The sequence below is a fragment of the Puntigrus tetrazona genome, chromosome 19 (genome assembly GCF_018831695.1).
Source record: "Puntigrus tetrazona isolate hp1 chromosome 19, ASM1883169v1, whole genome shotgun sequence".
Lineage (NCBI taxonomy): Eukaryota > Metazoa > Chordata > Actinopteri > Cypriniformes > Cyprinidae > Puntigrus > Puntigrus tetrazona.
This window is the reverse complement of record NC_056717.1, coordinates 13,703,936-13,731,787: the sequence shown is the minus strand read 5'-3', so window position 1 is coordinate 13,731,787 and position 27,852 is coordinate 13,703,936. Positions and strand designations below refer to the sequence as shown.

General features: G+C 37.8%; 1 protein-coding gene across 1 annotated transcript in view; it reads left to right on the top strand.

The window, feature by feature from the left end:
* Positions 1–27,852, top strand: part of csmd3b (CUB and Sushi multiple domains 3b) — a 332,481-nt gene that overhangs the window by 260,532 nt on the left and 44,097 nt on the right. The window contains 19 exon segments of the mRNA XM_043218230.1: positions 1,340–1,464; positions 2,058–2,154; positions 3,517–3,621; positions 4,952–5,070; positions 5,216–5,285; positions 8,002–8,118; positions 8,212–8,421; positions 8,503–8,691; positions 9,648–9,825; positions 12,437–12,582; positions 16,276–16,356; positions 17,408–17,521; positions 18,684–18,830; positions 18,833–18,871; positions 19,309–19,455; positions 23,526–23,714; positions 25,744–25,929; positions 27,048–27,242; positions 27,352–27,525. Of these exon segments, the coding sequence (XP_043074165.1) occupies positions 1,340–1,464; positions 2,058–2,154; positions 3,517–3,621; positions 4,952–5,070; positions 5,216–5,285; positions 8,002–8,118; positions 8,212–8,421; positions 8,503–8,691; positions 9,648–9,825; positions 12,437–12,582; positions 16,276–16,356; positions 17,408–17,521; positions 18,684–18,830; positions 18,833–18,871; positions 19,309–19,455; positions 23,526–23,714; positions 25,744–25,929; positions 27,048–27,242; positions 27,352–27,525 (2,628 nt within the window).

Sequence of the window (27,852 nt, the reverse complement as noted above, 5' to 3'; positions counted from 1 at the left end):
AGTTTTGTTGTTTTTTTTGTTGTTTTTTTATTTTATTAGATGCCACCTGACCGTGCCAATACTGCCATAAAGGTTTTCTTTCCAGGAGCCACACCTATGTTATGTACTTATGTCAGGCATCTGCTTTATCATGTCACAGTTTGTTTTATTTCTCTGCTCATCTCTGTGTATTCTGCCTGAAAGGTCAGCGATCTGTGATATTTCACATGATTACCTGAGCACATGGTGCATTCTATATATCACTGGTTAAAAATGAATGACCCCAAAATTGCCGGGAAGTGAATTTGGTTAATAATTTAAGAATCTGACACAGATATATTGAGCTCTGCTCCATATCTAGCCTCCCTGTTTCTTCTCGCTCTCTGTCCCACTCTCTTTCTGCTTTATTTTTTTCGGCAACGTGGCACATCAATCAGGATGTCCCTACCCGCTCGTAGCTGTTTAAACAAAGTGATTGGCTTTGACCTCTAGATTATCCCCTTGTCCTTGACAGATAGCATCTTACCTAAGCATAGGATAACAAAGACAGTTCTGCCCTGTCAGAGTCAGATAGCAGCCTGTGCTTTGTTATTGACAGATCCAGTCTGTGGCTTCTAGTGCTGCTATAGACAATAGTTGGCAGCACTTCAGCAAACAAGTCAAAATTGCTAAATCAGGTTTCTCCTGTGGGAGAGATTAGACATTTTACACATTATTTCCTAAAATATCTATGCTGTGTTGTGCTTTTTCTGTGTTGAGGTTCTCATAAAATCTGAATTCTTTCATCTTTTCGCTTTTACACTCAAGTTGTTCCATATGAGTTAATTTCTTCTGTTGAACGCTGCTGAAGAATGTTGATAACCAAACAATTTATGGTAGCCATTGACTACCAGTATATATATCAACTGTTTGGTCACCTTCTTCCTATTTTGTGTTCAGCAGAAAAAAACATTGAAAAAACTTTCTCAAGGGTGAGTAAATGGTGGTAGAATTTTCAAGAACCATAACATATATATTTTTCATCATATATCTTTTCCATTGCTAGATTTCATTGTGCTTTTGTTCATCTCATTATAATTATTATTTTTAGTTTAACTAAATGAAAACCAAGCTGGACGCTGATTACAGAAGTGTAGCAACACCTACTCAGTGTCAGATAAAAAAAAACAAGAAAAAAAAAAACAAGTATATTTTTAAAAGCGGGAAGGCATCATTCGTGAGTAATCATACAGCAAAGTTAGCTTTGATTATCCATCAGAAGTTGCTTCTCTTTTGTTTCTAGGCTGATAAATTCCTTCCATTAATTGGAAGTTAATGCTTATTGTAACACACTTTCCTGTCTTTTGATTCGTATTCGCAGTGCCTTGTGGAGGGATACTGACAATGCGTAAGGGGACCATTTTGTCCCCGGGTTACCCGGAACCCTACGATAACAACCTCAACTGTGTGTGGAAGGTGTCTGTTCCTGAGGGAGCTGGAATCCAAGTGAGTGGAGGAGCTTGTTTGAAGTTCCTCAAATTAAATGTTTCAGACAAGAAGCATCAGTGATGGAAAAGTTTAAACTACAATAAAGGGAATTCTTAATGTCTTATTAATTATGCATAAGGCAATGTTTAATTTAGAAATGATGGGTAGCACAGTTCTACAAACTTCAGTGCCAGTCAGTTTCTTCACCTTGCCTGTTTTTTCAGATTGTAGTCATTTTGTTGATGGGTGTTTATTGAACTCTCACGCTGTGTTTACACTGGACTCAAGAAACATTTTATAGCTCATCCAAATACAAAAAAATAAATAAAAATCACTCTCATTGTAATCAGGGAAGCTGTCTGCACTAGAAGCATCTGTTGCAGTGTGCCTTTACCTCTGATGACAGTCACCCAGTTTCTTAGTGTGGATCGTTTTGCTATTAATATTCTTTAGTATATATTTACATGATCTTTCACAATTATATCAAAGTCATTTGAATTCTCTGTCCTGTACTTCTGTTCAGATTTTGGGGTCAGTGATGGTAACAGTAATATCGTTTTCTATTGTTTTACCACTTCTTACTCATTTGCTTACTTTTATTTATGAATCAGATCCAAGTTGTGAGTTTTGCCACAGAACATAATTGGGATTCTCTGGATTTCTATGATGGCGCAGACAACAATGCACCTAGACTAGGCAGCTATTCAGGTAAGAGTTGAACTTCCAAAACTTGCTGCTGTCTTGACTGAGCATATCTTTTCTTTTACTCTAGAGGACCCTCGTAGCAGGGAACTTTTTTTTCAGCATGATATTTTAATTAAATATTTCAGAAGTTTAAGTTTAATAAGTCAGTTAATGGTCACAGGACATGCAGGAAAACAAATTAAATTTAGCATATTTTAAATAAATGTTTTGGGGTTTTTTTCCTAATATTTGAATTTAACATCACATTTAATAACTCTGTAGCTCAGTAACTCTGTATGGGGTCTCAAATATGGAGTAGGAATAGACCAAAGACTGGACTAGTGTTGCTGTGGATAGAAATAATTTTTGTAATCAAAAGGAATGAGGTTGGTTACACAGTGTTCCTCTGGTGAACATCATTATTCAAAAATATCTCACTGCTGATTGCCATTATTGACCAATTAGAATCAAGTATCCCAGAAAACCATATAATAAGCTTGTGTTATTCAGGTCTTAATCAACGTTAATCTTACATTAGGAGTAATGAAATGCCTCTATTGAAACAAAATGATCTTTGCTCTTATAGTCTTTAAAAAAAAATTAATTAAAATGAAAACATCAGTGATTTCTCGCCAGAACTTTATATCATTAATTGAGTCACACCTTGAAGAAAGTCAATCGTTGGTAATTTTTGGAGCCAGAAAACTTGGAGGAGGCACATCATGCTGTTTTTGGCAAGCTAATTAATTGCTATGTCTGGCAGCACATCTAATAGGCACTGCATCTCACCACTCAGCACTTTATTTGTTTGTAAACAGTACGGCCAGAGAAAGTGTACTGATGCTAACAGCTTGTCATTGCTGAGCCCTGATGGCTCAATGGTCTTGCTGTCATCAAGAGACACTGTACAGTGTTTGGAACAGAGCTTTTGGGCTGTTGCTAGAGGATAGGAAACACTGCTTTATAGTGTCCTGTTGGGAACTGTGACTTTATCTTGCTTTCAGGGACAGTCAAGGTTTTTATGGCTGCGCTGTGGGAGCAATAATTGAGATGGTTCCAGCAGCTCAGAAGTTGACCTCAGAGTTGAACTGTACAGCAGGAAGTATTTAAAACAGTGAGGGTGCAGTGTCACAAGACAAATGTTAACAGGTGTACCAAAACTTTTCATCACAGCATGGACATTTAAGATGTTACCATTAATAAAAGTCTGATGTGGTCTTAGGCCACATTTTGGTATGCTCAAAACGTCTTTGCTTAGTAATCCACTTTATCTGTTTCTTATTTCAGCCCTGGTTAATGTGATTTTGACTGCAAAAGTAAAGAATTGCAGCTTTTCATAATCTTCTGCAATCCATTGCATGCATAACACGGTTTCTTCTTTATCAGGAACCACCATTCCTCAGCTCCTGAATAGCACATCTAACAACCTCTACCTGAACTTTGTGTCAGACATCAGTGTGTCAGCAGCAGGCTTCCACCTGGAATACACAGGTACGACACAACAGCAGAGTGTAACGGCATTACTATATTGATTCCTTTCAAATGACTGAGTTCAACAGGACACTGTGTTAAATAAAGCCTGCATGTACCACCCGACCCTGGACCTTGACCTCTTGGGAAAGTCTTTTGCTTTTCAATTTTCTGTGGACGTAATGTGTATTAGATGAGTAGATGGAAGGATAGATGGATGGACAAATGAACATGTTGACATGGATGGATAGATGGATAAATGGTAGCTAGATAGACACAGTAGACAGACACAATACAAAGACAGACTCGCAAATGGATGGATGGATGGATAGATGGAAGGATGGATAGACAAATAGACAGGTATAATAGATAGACACAATAGACGGACTCATGGATAGAGGGAGGGATGGATGGATGGATGTATGGCTGGACAAATGGCAGATAGACAGGCACAACAGAAAGACATGGATGGATGATGGATGGATGAATGGCAGATAAACAGGTATAAATGGACGAACATATGGACAAGTGGATAGATAAAAGAATGGATAGGGGGACAAATGGAAGGTAGACAAGCACAATAGATAGACACAATAGAAATACACACAGATGGATGAATGAACAAACTGATGGATAGATGGACAAATGACAGATATACAGGTACAATAGACACAACAGAAAGACAGACTTGCTAATGGATATATGGACATATGGATTGACAAATAGATGGATAGAGGGACAAATGGCAGATAGACACAAAAGAAAGACAGACTAGTGGATAGGAAGGGACAGACAGATGGACTGATGTCCAAATGTCAGATAGATAGAAAACAATTGAAAAACAGACTTGCGGATGGATAGATGATGGATAAATAGACAAATAGCAAATAGACAGGCTCAATAGGAAGACAGACTTGTGGATAGATGGATAAGCAAATGGCAGATATACATAGAAAGGCTCAATAGATAGACACAAGAGGCAGAGACAGATGGATGAATAGATAGATGCTACAGATAGTAATCAAAGGGGAGAATGGCAATGAAAAAAGAGGTGGACACAGCCAATAGACATATTTTCATATCAGAATTTGGCAAAATGATCTATCTGGCTGCAGGTCCTGAGCCAAAGAGAGACACCTGTTCCACACAAAACACAGCCAGATGTCCACGTTTACATCCATAAAATAATTAGCCAAAAAACAGTTCTCCTAACCACATGTGTTCAGATACCAGCACATCAAATCATCACAGGCTTGCTGAAATACAAATCCATTTTTTAGGAGTTCAGCAACATTATTCTGTGGAGATTTTTCAGATGATTGCAGCAGTTTTGAACTCTGTGTGTTTACAGCTATTGGCCTAGATACATGTCCAGAGCCTCAGACTCCAACCTATGGGATTAAAGTAGGGGATCGATACATGGTGGGGGATGTTGTCATGTTCCAGTGTGAGCAAGGATATTCTTTACAGGTAATGCCAATGTGTTGTTTAAAACATACAGTGCATCTGTCTTGTTTTGTGTATTGATCACTTCTTCTGAAACAGTTTTGTCATACATTCCTGGAAGCACAATATTTGTGATTTGAAAATAATGATCTGTTTTGTTTTCATCTAGGGAAATGCTCATATTACATGCATGCCTGGACCAGTGAGGAGGTGGAATTATCCGGTACCTCTTTGCCTCGGTAAGGTCTGATGAAATGGATTGTGGAAGATTGTGTTTCTCAGTTTTAGATTCCCTTTCATCAGCAATTGACTAAGAGGCTCTACGATGGGTTATGCGAGTTTAGGCTAAGGTTTGATTCATCATCTCCTCCTAAATTCTTCTCCTGTCCCAGCAGGTTTTATTTAATTCCATTCCTAAAATGCAGAGCGCGGCAGAGTTTTCGATCACACTATAGAATATTGTGATGGATTATCCAGTGTTTATTTATGGGGCTGTTTTTAAAGTGAAAGCCAACTAGAGCCTTTATGTTTCAGTGTTTGCCTTCATTTTTCAACTGTTTTGGCCTCAGCCAAGCTGAAAATCCTGAAATACCCAACTCAATAATTTACCACCCAGCTGCTCGTACACATTCTGAATGCAAGCACTCCTACAACTATGACTTTTTTAACTCTCCTTTCCGAGTGTTTTCTTCTCAACTCAGAGGGCAAAGACATCTCTAAGCTTGAGTTTACATGGGTACTGTTTTTTGTCACTGCCAAAACCATTTTTTAACACAAGCATGACCAGTAAAGCATTTAGATACATTTATTTTTCAACACACTTAATAATATGCTAACTTTTTTGATTCTGTCTGCTATTTTAAGGAAGTAACAGTCATAAAGTCATGGTACACAAACACATTTGAAAAAATAAGAAAAAACAAGATTGCCCTGCCTATAACTGATGCCACTGGCCAATTGTAATGAAAAAATAAAAGATTAGCTAAACAAAAAAAGTGTCCAGAGTATGTCTTAGTACAGTTGATATTTTGCCCGTCTGTAACTCAAGAGCAGAAATGATCAGTTCGGTCAGTGATTTGTATGTGTTTGCAGGAGAAGTGCTCTTTTCCATCTGCTCCTTGTGAAATGCAAGATGGAGATTCTCTTTGACTGCCAAGCTGATGTGCCAGACATCTTTCTCCCTTTCACTGCATCAGCCTGTCCCGTTTATAGCATATCCTGCGTGGCCAGCGGGCTTTCCTACAAGACCAAATTTTTGTTTTTTCCTCAGATCACTTCATCACTGATCAAGGGCACTTTGTTTATCTTTTATATTGCTTTGGCTCCTGTTTGAGTTGGCTGTCTCTTGACCTGCCCAATTCCCTTTGCCTCCTGTTTAAAAGAAGTTGGAAGGCAGTTTCTACTACTGATATATGCAGCAACATTGTCCAGCCTCTCCTGTGCCAAAACTAGACCTCCCATCCATGACCATTAGCTGTGATCTACATAAAGCTGTTGGAATCACCACTTTAAACACCAGAACTGTTGGTGCTTTTTATCATGCTCCTCATGCCTCTAAAAGAGACAATAGCTTTTGTTTTTGTGCCAAGGAAATAGACTGCAGATCAGAATTTCTTTTATTCAGTATGTTTATTTCTGTTTTTTTCTGCTCCTCTATTTTGCCTCTCCTTAAGCAACAGTTTAATCTAAGCGTAAGTGAAACGCAAAGTACTGAACACAAGGGACTTGACGTAATATGTAAATGGGATTTCTCTTGCAAACTGCAGCTTTTATACTGTTTTTGATCCAAAACAGTCATTTTGCAGTCTGAGGCCCATCTTCTCTGAGTCTAAAAAGGCGTACACCGACAAGGATTTTAGTTTTTTAGTTTACACTACACTTTAACTTTACACACTTTTGGACAGTTAGAATGCAGTCAGAACTAGTTGTTCTTCACACTGATATTGTCACAATTAGATGTGACTCACGTGAATTGCATTTCTATTTCCTTTATCTATATTCTGCATCCTGACTCTAGGAAAAACATTCTTTGTAAATTGTCAATACTATATGTTCAAAATACACTATATTGCCAAAAGTATTCACTCACGAATCCAAATAATGGGAATCAGGTGTTCCAATCATATCCATGGCCACAGGTGTATAGAATCAAACACCTAGGTATGAAGGTGCAATGCAAAGCATTGAATGCAGTGGTGTAAAGCATGCCACCACTGGCCTCTAGAGCAGTGGAGATGCGTTCTGGATTTGGTGGTTGCCAGGTGAATGGTACTTGTGTGACTGCATTGTGTCAAGTGTAAAGTTTGGTGGAGGGGGATATAGTAGAGCTGGGCTTGGCCCCTTAGTTTCAGTGAAAGGAACTGAGTGCTTCAGCATACCACGAAATTTTGGACAATTCCATGTTCCCTTTGAGGGAACAGTTTGTCCTCTTCCTCTTCCAATATGACTGTGCACCAGTGCACAAAGCGAGATCCATAAAGACATGGATGACATGGTGTGGATGAACTTGACTGGCTTGCACAGAGTCCTGACCTCAACCCGATAGAACACCTTTGAGATGAATTAGAGCGGAGACTGAGAGCCAGGCCTTTTCATACAACATCAGTTTGTGACCAAACAAATGCGCTTCTGGAAGAAGGGTCAAAAATTCCCATAAACACACTCCTAAACCTTGTAGACAGCCTTCTCAGAAGAGTTGAAACTGTTATAGCTGCAACCTTAGGGATTAGGAATGGGATGTCACCTAAGATTATAAGCGAGAGGCAGATAAGCAAATACTTTTGGCAATATAGTGTATGTGGAATTATGTGAATAATCAGTGGGACGTATTTGAGTTTTGATTTCTGACTTTTTTGTGCTGCATTAATTCAGTGATGCAATAGAGAAGGAGTGCATAATGTGCAACACTTTTGGCTGTATAACAAGTAACAAGTATTTTTATCTGTATATTCACAGCTCAGTGTGGTGGATCCATGACGGAGGTTAGTGGAGTAATTCTGAGCCCTGGTTTTCCTGGCAACTATCCAAGCGGTCTGGATTGCACATGGACAGTCACCCTTCCCATTGGCTTCGGTACGTGTGTTTCATTAAACTGTGTAGGAATACTCTATAGAATTTTGTGACTCAAGTCCTAATATCAGTGTCACTTACTGTGGTCAACATCAGGAATCCACGTGCAGTTCCTCAACTTTTCCACCGAGGCAATCCATGACTACCTGGAGATCCGAAGCGGGCCTAGTGAGACTGGTACAGTGATTGACAGGTTTAGTGGGCCTCAGGTTCCCGAGTCCCTCTTCAGCACCACCCATGAAACTAGCTTCTTCTTTCATAGCGACTATTCCCAGAACAAACCTGGATTTCACATTACATACCAAGGTAAGACTTTAAACATTTTCCACAATCAATTAAGTGCCTTTTTATTGAGTTTACATTCATTCTCCTCAATTTCTTGTTCAGCTTATCAGCTGCAGAGCTGTCCTGACCCCCGACCTTTCAGGAATGGTATTGTAATAGGCAGTGATTTTAGCGTGGGCATGACGGTGTCTTTCGAGTGCTTACCCGGCTACTCTCTCATTGGTGAGACCTCTTTAACATGCCTCCATGGGAACAGCAGGAACTGGAACAACCCTATACCGCGCTGTGAAGGTGGATTTTCACTCTTCTTCTCAATATAAATTCTTTATGCACCACATTTATTCGCTATTGAAATTAAATGACCTCAGTGCTTCATGCATGCAACTGCTCAGTGTAAGTTATTATGAAAGTGTCATCAGTTGCTTACAGCTGATGAGATTATACGCAAGCTCACGAGTGAGATTTATTGCCTTATCTCAACAATATTACTAGATAATGCATGATGTTAAACAGTGCCACGCATCTCTATGGTGAGAACAAATTCTCAATGGCTCACTGATCCACATTATTTCCCAGAGCACAGTAAAGTGACGTCATACCAAAGCGATCCCGGCTTTCAGATTAACTTTAAGAGATAAAGATTTAAAGATGCACTAGGTCATTTTGTTCTTGTTTAGCCAGCTTCTGTTCGTCAATATGAAGCTGCCTTGGGCCGTATACTGACATCTGTTGGCTAAGATTGGAACTGTCTGATTTGTTCTAAAATATCTTCAGTGTTTGACAAATAATTTTTTTAATTTGAAAAAAAGCAATTGTTTCCAAGTAGATTTACAGAAATATTTAGTCAAACAGAGATTTGCATTTATATTTTTGATTGTTGACGTGAATCAGAGACTTAATTGAACAACACAACATATGGACCAATCACAAATCTTAACTAAAGAAAATGTAAATTAAAATCATTTCCATATTCATGGTACTTTATTTTGTATTAACAGAAAAACCAATACAAGTATTTCTTGAATATTCAATATGTCACACAATTATAGTGTGGACGCAGAATCATGTAATAAAAATACTGTTTATTTTACTGGTGCCTTTATGAAGTGGCATGTTCATAGTATTTTTCACCTGATGAAATTTATTTATTCAGGCATTTACCAAGATAAAGTGCGTAGATATTTGGTAGGTCATATAATCAAAATGTATCCATACACAAAATGTAATGTGTTTTGTCTTCCCAAAAGCTCTGTGCGGTGGAAACATCACCTCCATGAACGGCACCATCTTCTCACCGGGTCACCCAGCTGAATACCCCAACTTCCAGGACTGTGTGTGGAGTGTACGGGTGCCCCCTGGAAACGGCATCTACATCAACTTCACAGTCCTCAGCACCGAACCCATCTATGACTACATTACTGTGTGGTAAACTCTCTTAAGAAATCTTTTAACTACGTCATGAAGTCCTTATTAGGAATCACTCCGTGTATGATAAATAATAATAGCACCGGCGACATAAGAGAGATGGAACTGCACATGCAGATGTGTGAGCCATAAGAACTGAGAGCAATTTGTGACCATACTCCAAACGTCCTTCAACATAAGACACTCACTCTTGTGTGCAAAACAGCCTGCGGTCGTCTGAAGAGCCTCAAAGCACACTTGCTCGTGTCTGTGGAAGGAAATCATCCTTTAAATCTCCCCAAAACACTTTTAGGACTAGCTGCCACCTCATTTGCTTGGTTAGGCGTCACAGTATCTCTCCATTTGAAAAGTAGTTATATAAATTGCCTTTGCACAGTTTCTCAAGTCAAGAGACAATTTTCAGGATTAAATTCTGTTTCGCTTCTGGGTTCCCTAATGTGGTGTCTTGTTACTAAAATGGAAACTTCACACTTGTTTTGTTTGACTTTGCCTGGTCTTGAACGAGGTGCTACAGTACAAAACTGCACATTAGCTAAATATTTAAATCTATGTTTAGATACAGATTTAAAATTTCAGTTTATATTCATATTTCAGTGTAGATTTTCATATAAGTTTTATTTTATTCATTCATAATATATATTTATTAAGAAAATGCTAACTTCACCTTCAATTTACCTTAATTATCATGTTCAAAAGTTTGCATATGCTTGGTTTGTGGGCATAAATGACTTTCTGCAGCTTTTTGTAATGGTTGTGCATAATTTCCCTTCTGAGCTTTGTCTCTTTAACCTTTCAGGAAAGATTTTTTGCTAATTGGGTATACTTCAATTTATTCGCTTTCTGTAGCTACTGGTTTTGGCCTCCTCGTGGAAATTAAGCCCATTTGCTTTGGTGTTTTAGACTCCAAAGGGAGTGTGTCTTCAAACAACAAGAAATATCTCTTGAGGTTTGGCAGGCCTAATATGAGGAATAATTAAACAACAATACATATTTTACACTTAAAGTTTTTTTTCAGGTAAAAGTTGCAAAGTACAACTTCCAGGCTATTTTTGTAACACAGCATGCACCTTTTGAAATTATTGGCATATGTCTTATTAGATTTATGAGTGACAGAGTCACAGATAACTGTAGGCTTTAGCCAGAGTTTGTGTCCTTACAGAGTCAGTTAAGGCCAATTGGTTGTTCAGTAGAGTAGAGACTTTTGACTAATTGTCTTTCACATCGTTGTGACACCTAGTTGCGTGGGAGATGGAATAATGCATTGAAAGAAACCCAGGATAAATCCAGTAATTAATGTCAGCTGTTCACTTTTCATATCAGAGGTCCCTCTTGTTGAAGGAAAATTCCAGAGGGTACTTTTATTTATTAATGGATTCTGCATACCCTACACTCACCGTTGTGTTAAATAATGCATTTTTACCACAGATAGAGGTTACATTATTATTGCATTTTTCTTACTTTTTTACTCTGTACAATCTGCAATTGAGATTGCATTTATGTTGCATGTCGCAGTGCTACAGTCTGTCCCAAAACCTGCTTGACAACGTGCTCTACTAAAATTCGCCAACAAGCTTGCAAACAAGCTTCTGTATTTCTGTGTTCCTCAGTGTACTGCTACTAGTGACCATCTCATGCATCATAGGTGACCTAGATAAAACAGTGTCTTCTGGTTCATTAGTCCAGCTCTATCGTTCATGTACAGAATGAAGACTTTATGCATTTCTGCTGGGCTGGCCTAATGTAAAGACAGAACCAGATATGGCTGGAAGATAGCTTAATAAACTACAAGACACAGAGAAATGACTGCCTGTTTTGGAGATGCTCTTCTCGCTTTTTCTTGCAGTCAATAATAGAGGGAATATTGCTGTCTCCGCTTAAAGTCCCATTTCAGACAATATGGCTCATAAAAGCAGCGTTCAGCGATGTACTGCAGCAGAAATCGGTCTTAAACTATGAAGCACGTCGTTTATTTACTCTCAGTGTAATTGCAGAGTCATTATTTTTGTTGGGCCACTAGGTTAAAGGCACGTTTCAGTGACTTAAGGTTCATAAAGCAATGTTAAGTTATAAAGTGCAGTGGAGATAAGTCTTTAAATGTTTAATATATTTACTCTGAGTAACAGCAAATTCTTATTATGTGTTTCAGACCCCAAAAAAATGTCTTTGTACTTGTTGTATATGGGGTTTTTTGAGACCCTGATTTAAATACACAAAGTATATTTGATGCATACCCATTTATAAAGCTTTTTTCTGTCTTTCGTTAATCTTTTAATGAATTACTGCATGCTGCCATGAACAAGAGAAAAAAAATTAACAAATGCTCTTTACCACCCACAATAACTGTGCAAGGTAAATAAGGTGGAATGTATAATGCGCTTAATTTTCCTTCAAAAAAAATGTAGTGCTTATACTTAAAAGAGTGACAATGACTTTTAATTTTAACACTCAGGCTCAATTTATTATAGATTGCAGGTGGGTTTTCTGCTAAAACAACTTTTTTTTAGAAACCCTTTGTTTCCAAAACCATTACATAAGTTGACTTAGGCCTGAGTCATGAGACATAGTCATTCTGGATGTAGCTTTGTAAATCTTCATTTCTGTTTTTTTGCAGGGATGGTCCTGACCAGAGTTCGCCCCAGATCGGTCAATTCAGTGGTAACACAGCCCTGGAGTCTGTCTACAGCACGTCCAATCAGATTCTCATCAAGTTTCACAGCGACTTCAGTGGAAGTGGTTTCTTTGTGCTTAGTTACCATGGTGAGATGCCACTTCATAGACATGTTTTACCAGTTTATCCAATCAGAGCCTCACACTGCTTTACCTAAACAATTTGCAATTAAACACTTCACCCACAAATGTCATTTGTGTCTGTGAGAGACTGAATGATTTACACTGAATAATTTAGTAACATTTTACAATAAGATTCATTAGTTAACATTATTTATAACTACGTTATTTAACATGACCTAAGACTGAACAATACTTCTACAGCATTTATTAATCTTAGTTTATTTTAATTTCAGCATTTACTAAAGCATTATTAAAATCACAGTGCACTGTGAGCTAACATGCATGAATGAACAATGAACAACTGTATTTTCATGAACTAATATTAACAAAGATTAATAAATAGTGTATTGAATTCATTGTTCATTGTGTGTTTATGTTAGTTAATACATTAACAAATGACACTGGTCACACATTATATTAGGTGGCCTTAGTTGCTATGTACTTGCATAAAAATATAAGTACAATTTTCTTATTGTGTTCATATTGTATTGCGAAACACTTCTGCTATTGAGGTGGAATACAGGTAAAGTTAGGGACAGCTTTAGTGGTATGGGTAGGTTTAAGGGCGGGTTAAGGTGTAAGGGATGGGTCAACAGTGTAAATATAAATGTAATTACAGAAATTAATTACAGATATAATTACATATAGGTATTTTTAAAAATGTAAGTACAATGTATAAATGTGTATGTACACAATAAGTGCATTGTACCAAATTATTAATTTATAATGTAAGTACATAGTAGTTAAGGCTACCTGGTATAAAGTGGGACCATGACACCTTATTATAAAGTGTTACCAAATTTTTAATTGAGTTATAAATTCAGACTTTGTAGCCTCATTTCCCATGTGTATGTAACCCACCTATACGTACTTACACATCTGTATAAATTATTCTTTAAGATTGTTTAAGTTTAAACTCGGTCCAAAAAAGTGCTTTTCAAGAACCTAAGGTGATCTGCTATCAGGAATTCAAATTGGTAAAAATTGGTTTGATGCAATAAATATCTGTCATCACTGTGTCATTTCAATCCCCACCAGGCATTTAAAGTGGCTTACACATGCACTGATCATATTGACTTGAGTCAGATTGCTGACTAGTATTTATAGTTTCTTACATGCTTCCATATTGATCCTTGGCCCAAGTCAGCTGTCACTCTGGCCTTAATGAACTAGAGATGCATTGAAAGAGTATAACCATTTCAGACTGTTAGTCACGCCAACGGTCTCAAGGTTATCTATGTTTGCTGAAAAGTCTAGTTTGTATATTTTCCATTTAGTTTCTCTAAATTCGTTATTAAATGGAAAGTCCTAAAATGAAAAGGATTTGATTTTATTCACGTTAAAAACGTATAACGTTCTTTTTGCTGTGGAACACAAAAGGAAAGGTTTGAAAAGAATATTCACATTTCTCTCTTCCATCCTGTCCTGAAACAAGCTTGTTGCGGAATAGTCTAAAGTTTAAGATGTTAATCACTGGTCACAGTTCACTTTTATTGTATGGGAAAGAGCAGCAACTCAACCTTTCTTCTTTTATGCATCTTTAATTTTGTGTGTTGTTAGATGTGAAGTAAAAAGAAAACTTTTTATGCTCCGGACCATATTGTTTTATCACTCAATGAGTTGAGTTTTTTCACCCGTCTTTTGTGGATTGAATTGCAGATGACTAATTTTCCATCTGCAGATATTTTAGTCTGTGATGCGCATACATAACAAAGAGAAAGGATCGTCTATATTTACTCAGATATGCCCTGGGAATACCCCGTTCCATCATAATGAGTTTAGCTTTGATTCCGTTTGATTCTGAGTAAATGGGACACCGAGCCTGAAAGACAACTTTATTTCCACCAACTGCTTTGATATGAATTAGTAAAAATTACCATCCATTAAACTGAAATATTCATCTAGTATTTAGTATGTTATCTAATCATATTAGGGCTCTGTCGGGTCTGCCAATCTGCTCTCTGATGTCGCATCCTCTAGTGTTTTAAAGCCAATCTAGCCAAAGCAGCTTAGACAGGAATCTATGGAATATGATTATGAGCTCGGAATGGGCTCTCAAATGCAGAGATCATGCCCTCCAAATTCACTCAGGTTTATTAGCGGGGCTTTACTCAATATTCCGTCCAGACACCAAGGACATCAAAGAGGCATCTCTGAGTTAGAGAAGCGCCAAGTAGCCCATTTTAACGACTTAATTCCGAAGTCTCATTCTAATGGCTTTCAGAAGTAAGCACACTCACAAACTATCCATTTCCGCCTCCCCGGTCCGTGATTCATCAAAGAAAAACTCCAGACAACAACAAAGAAGGTTTGTAATTGAATAAATTCAGTGTGTAGGGGGTTTTAAATCACAACTCTCTGTTGTTGTTTTTTCCCTCCTTTTTCACACACCCACTTGAAAAGCCTCTTGTAGGGAAGTATAGTGTCTTTAGCCACATGGCTGCTGATCAGAGCATCCACCCCCATCTCTCCGGGCTGCCCCTTTTGTTGCCGTTCCATTTTGGCCACTTACCCTAAAACACAACAGGGAACCCATCAGGAAGCAAACTGAGAAGGATCCACATGCTAAGTGGGCTTCAATAGTTAATTAGTGTGTTTCCAACTCAGCCTTCTGAAACCTCAACTTGGCAAAAGAAGACAAAGCCAAAGTCTTCCATCTCATGATGGAAGACTCAGTTCATGATGTCCTCAAAGTGAAGAGCTCAAAGGTTTCTGATATCCATCTTAATCAGTGTGAAGTCTCTACAATTACGGCTTCATGTCAAACTTTGAATCAGCTCGACTGCTTCGAGTTCCTGTTGCATTCACAGTTTTCATTAACACCAGAATAATTAACTCGCCAATTATGCTGTGCAAAGCTACTCTGTAATTATCATCAACACTCGTGGCTATCTATACATTGCACAGGAAAGGGCCGCAGTGCTGTTACACTTACACAACAAATGCATTACTCATGCAATCCATAGCCGGATAAATGTTCGGTTAATTCCTTCTCTTCTTAAGTGATTCGCTTATTATGCGGGTCGTTTTGTTCTTGCAGTTTTCAACGACTGTGACACGCTCACTTGCTAGCGCGTGTATCCGCTGTCAGATGCAAGCGATTGATAAGGCTCTTTGCTAACGTCGCAGAGCGGCCCGCAGCTCAGTGATAGTCACCCTTCCATGCGCCTCAGTGTCACCCTACTTAATCACATCGTTATTTGTCACGGCATGTTCCTCTGTCATTAGTACTGACTAGATGCCAATGCAACTGTGCAGAATGTCACACTCTGTCAGGGCGTTCTTCTGGTTGTTGTTGTTTTTTTCAGAGGAGGCAAAAGATTTCAATGTGTACCAAAATAAATGTGACATTTAATGTTATTTACATCAGTATTGGTCTGCTCAAAAGCGATGCCAGGGGTGAAGCAACTACTTTTCCTTTTGGTGAAATTTTAGTCATGTATGAAGCACACTTCAAAAAGTAGTGTCTTTCACTGCTTTAACTTGTTTGGAAAATCCGCTTGGGAAAATATTTTGCCATAACATGAAAGTTATTTTCACACTTTTGGGATAGGGCATGGGGGGGGGGACTTTACAAAAGTTCCCTAAAGCTCCCCTATACTTTTCTTTACATAACTCTTCAAATTTTTGTAACCACATCTTTTGTTCTTGTCTTTGCAGCCTACCAGTTACGAGTCTGCCAGCCTCCACCAGAAGTGGCAAATGCAGATATCCTGATGGAGGATAATGAGTTGGAGATAGGTATGAATGCATGATATTGCCTTTTCTTAATCAATGTTCTTTTATCTTGTCTAATATAAAGTAAGCCATTTGAAGATTGCTTCTGAAGAGCCATCGCACTTTAATAACATTACTCTGTTTGCTTGACTCTTATACCTCTTATAACTCTTATACTCTTATATCCTGTTATGATTCTCGTTGGGAATTGTTTCCCCAAATATAAAAACTCATGATTAATGTAAGCTCATGTTGTTCCAAACAAGATTTTCTTTCTTCAGCCAAACATGAAGAAAGCCATTTGAAAATATATTTTTAAGTCCATGAAAGGAAAGTGAGTAGGGTACAGTGTCGCTTTGGACCTCATTGACTTTCTCTGTACAGTTTTTGAGGGCACATGAATGAGGGCACATGAATGAATTTAAATTTTTGGGTGAAATTCTCTATTAAGAGTTTTGTAAGTCAAATCAGGCACTGGTATTTTTATGCAATTTTTGTTCCTTGCAAAAAATGTCATACATTTGCACTCCACCTGTTACAGGAGTCTCAACTCATTCCAGCCAGCTGTCATCTGCCCTCAGTGCCAAAGTGACTACTAAAATAGTACCCTAAACAAAACCCGTTTGTAACACAAGCGTTTCACCCACAGGCATGTTGGCATGACTGATCAAACCTGGCTTTTCTTGTGCTATAGAAATGAGGCCAATACTGTAAATGAGATTCACTTTGCCCTGTTGCCTAGACACAGGCAGTGCATAGGAATGCCTCTCCGCATAGGAACGCTACGATGCGTCATACGTTTGATGTTTTCCAGGTGCTTACGCGTGATTATTTTTAGATAGGCGATGGTGGCGGGCTTGTCATGCAAAGCCAATACAAGCAATTTATTAGACAGGGCTGCAAACGCTGCTGTTTTACAGCTCAATTATCAACCTCTTCAAGTTTAACATTAAAATATATACATCACACCCATATCTGTGGCATCTATCTCCATTAAAACCAAGGAGGTTCGCTGTCCCACCTAATTAAACGGACGCTTAATCATTGCGACTCTCTTTCTCTCTTTGCGTCTCAGGTGATATTATTCGCTATCGCTGTCATCCCGGATTCACCCTGGTGGGGAGCGAGATTTTGACATGCAGGCTGGGAGAACGGCTACAGATGGACGGACACCCTCCTTCCTGCCAAGGTGGGCATGCACTTCAAGAACAAAGCCCCTTGAATGACACAGACCCACCAGCTTCCATTTACCAGGATTACGTGCCTAATGCACCCTCTTTTAGACAGCGGAAACAGCGCAGAACTGGGGTTAAAGGTTTCAGCGTGTTAGAGCGTGTTGCCATGGAAACGTCCAACCTCTGTCCACAAGTAAATGGCAGGATATTGGGATGGCTAGACTATAAGCTCAAATCACTCAGACGAGCATCATACATGTAATGGAGGGTAAAATGTGATCAGAGGCAGTATTGCTGATAGCCCATGAAGAGCTCAGTCATTCCCTGTCACTGCTCCTTCCCTCACATTCGCTGTTGATGAGTGATGCGGCTCTTGGAGTTTAGTGGCTCAAACAGCTGCTGCCATTAATCTTTCATGGCTCCATCCTTCTCTCTGCATCCCCACGAGAGAGCACTCACTTTGTTAGAATTTGTCCTGTGCTTAGATTCAGGAAAGTGCCTGGAAACGGTAGTTCAATCATTTGTCATGCACATTAAAGCAGTTTCGGAGCGGGATAAACAAAGTGAGCCATGGAGCAGGAGAGCTCATGAAGTGTTTTGCAGACTATGTAACATTTCAGGCTGACTTGATGAAAAATTGTGGCTTCTTTTTTTTTTCTCCAAGATGACAGACGATGGCCACCATCTACAGCTTCTGAGGAAAAATGGGAGCCTAAATTTGATTTGCTGTTTTAAAACTTTTATTAACTACCAAAATGAGGAAACTCAGTTGAATTATTGTCCTACAGCTTTAGTCTTGGAATATAGTTGAATTTAGTTTCATCGACTCAACTTCAATTTTATTGAGTTGAGTGTAGACTTCTTTAGTTTCTTGTCTAGGGTTGAGTAAAATGTAGTCTTGTTTTGTGTTGTCTGACTTAGTCTAGTTTTATTTAGTTTGGTTAGGTTAATTTAATCTAATCTAAGCAAGTTTATGTTTGTTTAGTCTTATCTAGTTTTACTGAGCTAATTTCAATTTCAATCAGTTCTGTGTTTGTTGAGTCAAATGTGGTGTTTTCTTGTGTTATCCAGTTTTATTTAGTACTGCTACAGTTCATTTAGTTCACATTTGCTTATAGATACATAAACCCTGTAATATTGTCTTAGTACAAAATGAATGTCTTTTTCCTCCCGCAGTGCAATGTCCTGCCCATGATGTCAGATTTGACTCATCTGGGGTGATTTTGAGCCCTGGGTATCCAGACAGTTACCCTAACCTACAGATGTGTTCTTGGAGCATCAACGTGGAGAAGGGCTACAATATCACCCTGTATTTTGAGTTTTTCAGACAGAGAAGGAATACGACATTCTGGAAGTCTTTGATGGTACAATTTCTTTCACTTAAACTAGGCCATTATTATAAAAGTGTTTATTTTATAGAGATTTCTGCAACGTATGCAACACTGAGTAAACACGACCCACACGAAAAAATAAACTTATTACTGATATTTTATTTTAATTGTTATTATTATTTAAAAAAGAAAAAAAACAACATTTGAAAACCGGATCTTGAATTGATATTAGTCTAATAAAATTGTAAATATGCCTTTCACAGGGTAGTCACCATTTGTAGCCAAGGCTGTTATTATCTACACTTTCCCATTTTCTAGATATTTTTTCCAAAAAGTAATTTCAAAAGCCTTAGTCAAATTGTGTTCCATCTAACCATTAGGTTCTTTTATGAGTTTCATGTTTTTTGACAGGTGTAATTTAGTGTAACAGCCCTCCTGCAAATTATCTTTCTCTTCTAATTCTTTTAAAGGACCCACAATTCATAGTCAGACACTGGCCACATTGAGTGGTGACCTCCCCACACCCTTCAACATGACCACCACTGGTCACCAGCTTCTTCTGCGCTGGTCAGCTGACCACGGCACCAATAAGAGGGGGTTCCGCATCCGCTATGTCGGTGAGTATCAAAGTATGTATCCATTTAAATCTCTTTATTGCTTGCACGTTTTCCGTCTCTGGTCTTGAATTTGAATGAGCATGTATACTTGGAGATGAGGAACTGTGTTTGGGTAGTTGACATGAAATAATTTGGGGTAGATGCCCTGCAGTTGTTAATATTAATCTTTTGCAAATCTGAAAATGAATATCCACGTTTCATGCTGTGCGTTATAATGTTGTGATGGCTAAATTCTTTTTTAAAAAGATTGATTGTAGTTTTTATTATTTTATTTTTTATTTATTTGGACAAAATTGTGAAGATTTGTATTATTAGCCATTTACTGGTTCTGAGCCATAACATAAAAATCTACTCAATTGTCAACTTTTTGTGATTGACCAGAAATTTAATATTGATGCATCCCTATTTAAAACTGCAGGGCAATTCAAAGAAATTCATCACAATTAATAATAAAATGCAAAGAAAAGGAAATCAGAAATTGTTGTTATTAACTTGACCCTGCATTTCTTCTATATATATTTTATTATTACAAACTTAATAATGCTTTATATGTCAACTACCAAAGTCTGTCGTTGAATCGTATAAATGTAAGTGCATGCGCATGTATGTGTTTGTGACTATTTTTGTGACCATAAATGGATGTATACATGCTGATACGATTCCTGTGTAGAAGTGACTTTGTCTGGTAGGTGTTTTGATGGGTTTGTTTTGTCTTCTTTGCCCAAGAGAGGGCTTACACACTACCTTACTTTAGCTCATATATGGTTGACAAATGTCCTTGCAGTTTAGGTCGTGGACTTTACAGTTTCTCAGAAAAAAACATACTGACAGAACAAGAAAGGTCTGAGACCCATTGGCCCAATAGTGCACTTTGGTTAAGTGAATGCTTCACTTGCAGTTGTGGATGTCAACCAAAGACCTAGGGACTCCAAGTACACATATTGCACTCTTTTATTTTTTTATTTTTTTTACCACACTTTACCTTTTAATTCTTCAAGCTTGAGTGTGTGTGCTCAAATGTAGTAGAGTGGACTGAATAGGGACAAACAAATCCACCGTATAAGGGCTTTCTGTGGTCACTTAAAGCAGATAGTTTCCCAAGTCTCTCTGTGGTTTTTCCACGAAAAAGGCTTTTTACTGACATGGGGAAAAGCACTATTCTCATGGCCATAACCAACCATTAAGTCTGTCTATTAACAAAGTTTGTTATGATTATGTAATTCATGATGATTTGAGAATGATTCAAAGAGCATGCTTCCAAGAAAACAAGATTTTAGCATTATTTTGTCTTTTTTAAATCACATTTGATCATTATTTTAGACGCTGCTGTTTACAAAATGCGGTGTAAAGTCTTGATGGCAAAAAATCTATGTTGTTATTTTATTTTAATTTGTATTTTTATATCGTAGCATTGCTTTAAAAAAATTGTAAACTTTGACCTCAGATTTAAATTTTGAAAATTACATTTTGAATATGATCTCAAGATTTTTGACAATACTCTACGCATAATGCTATAATGCTCCATGTAAGATGTTACAGATGAAAAATCCATATTAATGTTATTATTTGACATTTTTATTATATGTCTTTGTTTTGTTGATGTATGTGCAATTTTCAAGAAATGAAATACTGAGCCCTTCACTATTTATCATTTATCATTATTCATTCTATAATCTGGACTGCTACACCAAAAAGGTTCAAACATGAGCAAGGGGCGATCCTTGAGCTATGACAGTTGTGCCCTTGAGTGAGGCACTTAACCTCGGGTTGCTCCAGGGGACTGTTCCTATAACTCTATTAATTCACATGGTCATATGGCAAATAAAGACTTTATTGTGTACTTTATTGAGTGGTAACTTGCATATCACATAGCTGCAGTGGCAGGTGCTGAAATTTATTCTCATATCAACACTGCATGTGTCGATTTTACTTTCTAAGTGCTTTGGAGTGATATAAAATCCACCCTACCTCACGAGTCAATAGCTTTCCTTCACTTGCTCTTGCTCCTTTCAGTGAGCAACACATTTCCACTTAGCAATATTTCCTCGCTGACTTTCCATCAAAAGGGCTTGATTCCTTTCAGGAAGGCCATTTCTGCTGGAGTGTGCCAGCACTGTGCACCTCACTTTTGTTTTCCATCACAGTTGGACGTTCTGAACTCAGATTTAACTGTTGTAGGGCCACACATCCTGGCTGAACTTCCGCTCAACTCAATCCTGGAGCGAATTTAACCGAATGAGGTGCCCATGCGAATGAAGGTCAGATGCTCACACTTCCTCTATCCTGCCTGTTTGAGATATAAATAAGCCTCGTACCTACATCCTCTTCACACTGCTGTGATTGGTGCAGGTGCGGAAGAAAGTCATGTAAGGCTGTACGTTTCAGAGAATCTTTGAACTGAGATGAAATGCAAACTGACATCCCACGTTCGGAGTGCTTTTCAGGCTTTAGCCTCCTGTCAGTTGTTTTCGGCTTGTGAAATCAGTGATGAATGTCTTGTTCATTTCCGTCGTTAGGATATGAAAATTTCCACATCAACATGTTAATACTTTGTTTCAGTTCAAAGGCAGAGAATCAGTTTGAATTCACTCACAGTCTGCTGTGAAACTTGGGTAGAGTCGAGTCTAACGCTATGAAAGCTTCTCTCTGTCTGTGGAGCTCTCTGTTGCTGTCAAGGTCTCTCGCTGAGTTTGATTGACATGGTTATTGATGTGCTTATGTTTGGTTTCAAGTCGAGTATGTGACTACTGTGCCTTCAGAAAGTATTCACCCCCTTGAATCTTCTCACATTCTGATCCCTTACACCATCAGATTGTAAAACACATTTTAAAACACAGTATTTTTATCTCTGCTCTAACCATTCAATACATATATCATGTAGTATTTGCAGAGTTATCCACACTCTAGTAAGGCCATTCCAGAATTCTCACTTTATGTTCAAGACCTTATTTTGTAGTATTTGCCGTAATCTTTGGTTTATTTGTTCTGCCCAAATTGCTGATCTTTAACTGAAGTAGATATTCATTTGTTTGTCATTTTCTTTCTTGTTCAATTCTTTTTTTATAGTAATTGTTTTTTTTTACAGCAATATTTTTTTCCACATAAATTTCATTAGTTTGGGTCCACCTTTTATTTACAGCAATCTTTTTCATTTTATTTTAAAGAAATTAGGGGAAGCAAGAAGAAATAATCCTGTTTAAAAGGACTTTTATACATTCTGAATGTACTGTTTATGCATGGCATGCTTATGTGAGACTGAACATAACCATTGAAGATGGTGGTGTTTGGTTTTTAAAAAAAAAAGGTTTTTAAAAGGTTTTCAGATTTTAGATGCAAATTTGAAATTACTGTACAAATGCATTTATTTACAGCACAAGTATTGATAAAAATTGGAATATCATTTTACTTTTTTAAACAGTGAGTCCTAAAACATTTATACACTTATGCCACATTCTGTGGATTTCATTATATAACAAATCAAACAGTTTGTTTTAATAAATAAATATAGCAAAAGGACCTTTTAAATAAAACACAGATAGATACAGTCTAATAGAATTAAGACATGTAAGACATTAATATGATGAACTACACCTGTTGAACAGCTGGTTAAATGCACAAGTGATTAAAACATTTTAAGTCCGTTTTAAGGAAAGGTCATCATTTTGGCAGATTGAATTAAATTCATGCATTTTTTAAAACTCTGTAAAGTTAAAAGAATTATCTTCTATAATATAAACTCTATTGCTAAATTTCAGTGAGCGAAAAGAGTAATAAACCACACATAATGTGACCTTTTCACAAATGATAAAATATTCATCTACAACCTGTTTCTCCAAATGTCTCCAAAACACCAGGCTCAGGCATGTTGAATAAGGCACATTGGAGTTTTACGGTATGTTATTAAAGCAGAAAGGCTTTTCTAAGTGCCATCAGAAAGGATTCAGCCCCTTTTTTATAAGCAGAACTTCTATGTGCCTGAATGAGTGAATGAGCCCCGTGTCACAGGGCTCTGCTCTGGGTGGTGATTAAGGAACTGATGGGGTCTGGTTTCTATCTGTCTGTCTGAACAGCTCTGTACTGCAGCACCCCAGACTCTCCTCTTCATGGATCCATTAGCAGCCAGACCGGAGGACACCTAAACAGCCTGGTACGCTGGGCCTGTGACCGTGGTTATCGGCTTATTGGGAAGAGCACTGCCGTTTGCAAGAAGACCCCCTTCGGCTACTATGCCTGGGACGCCCCGGTTCCTGCTTGCCAAGGTAACACCCAGCAAAGGAGGATTTTTACTAGTCCATTTTAGGTTGAGTGGACTAATAACCACAGTAATTTGTACGTTTAAAACTTTATGGTCACTAGCCATTTACCCAGTTTCAGTATTAATAATTAGTTAATAATTAGCACTAACTATTTGATTTGCAAAAACAATGAGAATTTTTAGCTGGGATACGGAAAAGTATTCTGGTGTTTTTTAAATTATTTTAAATATTTAGAGGGAGGTGAAATACTGAAACAAAAAAGTCTGTTCTGTAAGACAAAAATCAAGGATGCTGTGAAACATTTACAATAGAAATGAAGAGACCAATTTTGCAGATTGCAGATTGTCCCTCTTTGCTTTCATTGTAAGTTCAATTATTTTTTATGGCAATCAACATTATATCACAAGTGCTGTCAATCAAGCATTAAACGTGCATTGAACTTGTATTCTTTTCACACCCGTATTTTGTTGACTAAAACACCCAAAAGACCTTTTTTGAAGTTAGCAGGTAGTAATTCAGTTCTAGCAGATATGATCAGTAATTTTCCTGACGCATCTCTAACAAGCTTTTACGGTCAGCGATGGAGACGCAGTAATTACTGTCGCCGCTTCTCTCACTGATACTGTTTATTCATGATCTGTTTCATTTGTCACGTTAATGACTAATCTTCGGAGCTCTCTTTATCCATCTGTGTCGTTTATCCTGCTCCACCTATCCTCCCAGACGCAGCTTCACAGTAGAGTAGATGAGCCTGACTAAATAGTTTCTGAGGCGGCACATTCATGCAGGGCCTCTTGCTCCTGCACTAATGTGACGGAATGGGCCCCTACTCCCTCTAAGGGCCACGGGCTTGGGTGCCACTAACACCAAGTGACACATAAATGATTGTAAACTTTCAAAAGCGGTCTGGGCACTTTTCAGGCTTGGTGGGATGGGGTGTTTGTTTTTTTGTTACCCTAAAGCAAAGCAACAAGAGTTCATCTCTCATCACTGTCGAAGGCCACTCTTGGTGAGAAATGGCTTTATACTTGATATGTGTTCTTTAATTGCCTGGGAGGTTATTGTTCGGCTTCTAATGGCTGAGCACTGACAGTCCGATGGTTAGGGCTGTAGCTTTGTTTCTTAAATGTACCAGTGGTTTTGCTGCTCAATAAATCTAGAGGGCTTTTGCACAGCAATGATTCATACTTAGCGTCATCTTAAAGTACTGTGCGTTGATAAATAATATGTTCCAGTGCTGCATGCGTAAAAGAAAAAGAGAATCTTCCATTGGTTGGTTTACCACACTGATGACAAGCATAGTTATAGTGGAATAGTTCAACTCTTTGAGTGCTTTTTTATTGTTTATAAAAAATATATGTTATTACGTAAAGGTCGAATCTTGAACTTTGATTGCCTAAAATCATAGAGTCATTTTTCTTTTGCCCTTCTTGGACTTTTCCATGAATACTTTGAATACAGTATTTATTTTATATTTATTTTTTTATGTAAAATCATACATTGACATTTCAAAGCATTCTGTGCTTTCAATTTTGTGGGCAACTTTAGTTTGAGGATGGTCCTATACCATTCATATTCTTGTTATAATTCTTACTAAATATACATGTGCTGATGTTAAAAATTAGGCCAACACCAATAAGCAGATGATTATTTTCTAGTTACAGATATTACATTAAGTTTAAATTAAGAAAAACATTAGTGACATTATAATGTATTTCACAATATTATTTATATAAAGATTATAAAGATGAATGTCTAACCGATATGGTACAAATAAATCATGCATCCTTAAAATAACATAGTAAACATAGTATAGACCTTTAATAAAATCACTACATGCACCTGAAAAGCAGGTCAAATTACATCTTGTGAAACCAGCTAATCGAATAACCAATTTTTTATGCTCTGATGGTGAAATATTCTAATGGGGTAATAAGCAATGATGAGAGTTTTTTTAATTATCTTGTCATAATTATATTTTCAACTTATTACTTAACATTCCATATGTCTATCTCATTTTCACACCCATAAGCTGTCTCCTGTGGGGTGCCCAAGGCTCCTGTGAATGGAGGAGTGCTTGCCATGGACTACTCAGTGGGTACACGTGTGACCTACTTCTGCAACGATGGCTACCGGCTGTCCTCCAAAGAGTTGACCAGTGCTGTGTGCCAGCCTGACGGCACCTGGAGCAACCACAACAAAGTCCCTCGCTGCTCAGGTACAGGCCCGCTCGCTCATAGAGATGCAGAAGCCCTTCAGCATGAATTTTTACAGCAGATAAAAAGATCAAGAGACAGTATTAGAGGAATAAGATAGACTTGTACACAGAAATAATCCCCTTTTAATAGAGGATGTTTACTCTAGGTTGTGAATTAATTGGTCCAGTTTTTTAGCATTATTTCAACAAAAGAAGCTAATTTCATGATACTGTGTTTGTCGGATTTTATTGCTGATTTGGAATGTGTTATTAAACATAATTTAGACAAACAGTTTTGGAAATTTCAGTGTTTTCCATTTAAGCAGGCAGGAGCTGTGCTTGTATCCCTATTGGCTTAATAGAAAATAACTGCCTTGGGCATAACAAGATGGCCGCTGAGTGAATCGACTTGCATTAAAGAGACTTTGAGAGATCTCTTTGCTTCAGCTTTAATCGTCATTTATTTATGAGCCAATTATATCTGCCAAAATTATGCCTCTGCTTCAAAAACATGGGAGCTGCCTATTTAGGCTGCATTTTAAGGCATCAACCTCAACACAAAGCCCATTTCTAAAGGCTTTGAAATCTAAGCCTATGTCCCAATGTGCATACTAGCAATCCTAAATTCTATAAGATAGTAGTAATTTTTAATACTATTAAGGGCAGGCAGGGTGAATAGTATGCACACTGGGATTCAGGGTAAGACTTCTATTTGCCTTCTAGAAAAATGTTGAAGTAGCATTGCAGCTATCCTTTGTAGTGAAAGCAATTCCATAATACATTAGGATTAAGAAGCAATATTCAAATGATAAATATACTTAAGTTAGATTTTTTTAAAAAAAGGTTATTCTTACCCTGTATTTGTGTGTGTGTGCTTTTTATTTATGTATCACAGAGTTAGCTTAGTGATATGAACTGTGAAAACTGTGAATATAAAAACTGTGAATAATACTGGATGACACATGGAGTTGCTACCGTTCTAAATCCGTCAAATCAGTTTAGTTATCATGCTGCGTTAGAAGGCAGCTACCTATGAAAATAGCATAAATTTTGAAACAGAACCATTAAAAATATTGACACAGTACTAATGAGTGGCCACTAGATTGTGAATATTGATTTTTGATGTATTTTCTGCACAGTCGTGGTTTGTCCAAGTATCGGATCTTTCTCTCTGGAACATGGAAGATGGCGGATCGTTAACGGTTCGCATTATGAGTACAGGACCAAAATCATCTTCACCTGCGATCCTGGCTATTACCGCTTAGGCCCCGCCCACATTCAGTGCATGGCCAATGGTGTGTGGAGCTGGAAGAACGAGAGACCCCACTGCCAAAGTAAGTGTGTAATTCAACTTCAATCCAGCAGCTGTTTGGCTCTGTTAGTCAAATGTTTAAACTTTCCAGATTGTCCTTGTTTGTCTTACCCTCTCTCTTCCCTGTGCAGTCATCTCATGTGGGGATCTGGCCACGCCTCCCAGTGGCAAGAAAATTGGAACTCAAGCGTCCTTTGGGGCCACGGCCATATTTACATGTGACAATGGGTATATGCTGGTGGGATCTACTGTGAGAGAGTGTCTATCTTCTGGTCTGTGGAGTGGAACAGAGACGCGCTGCTTGGGTAATGTGGTGTACATTCACTGCTGCTGTTCACATCTGCTGTTTCAGGCATGTGTGCCTGGCAGTGGTCCAAGTTGATTTTTAAACCTTGTTAAGTGTGTTTCTAGTAGCAACAATTCTGAAGTTTTGTGTTTATTATTACTGTGCTACGTTTTGCAATCAGAGCCTTTACTATGAAGTGTGAATGTATACACTATATGAAGTTGATACACTATATGAGTTTTTATTATTATTTTTATTTCCAAAAATATATGTGTGAGTGTGTGTGTGTGTGTGTGTGTGTGTGTGTGATATTCTGTATTATCATGTTTATGCTGCTTATATTTTT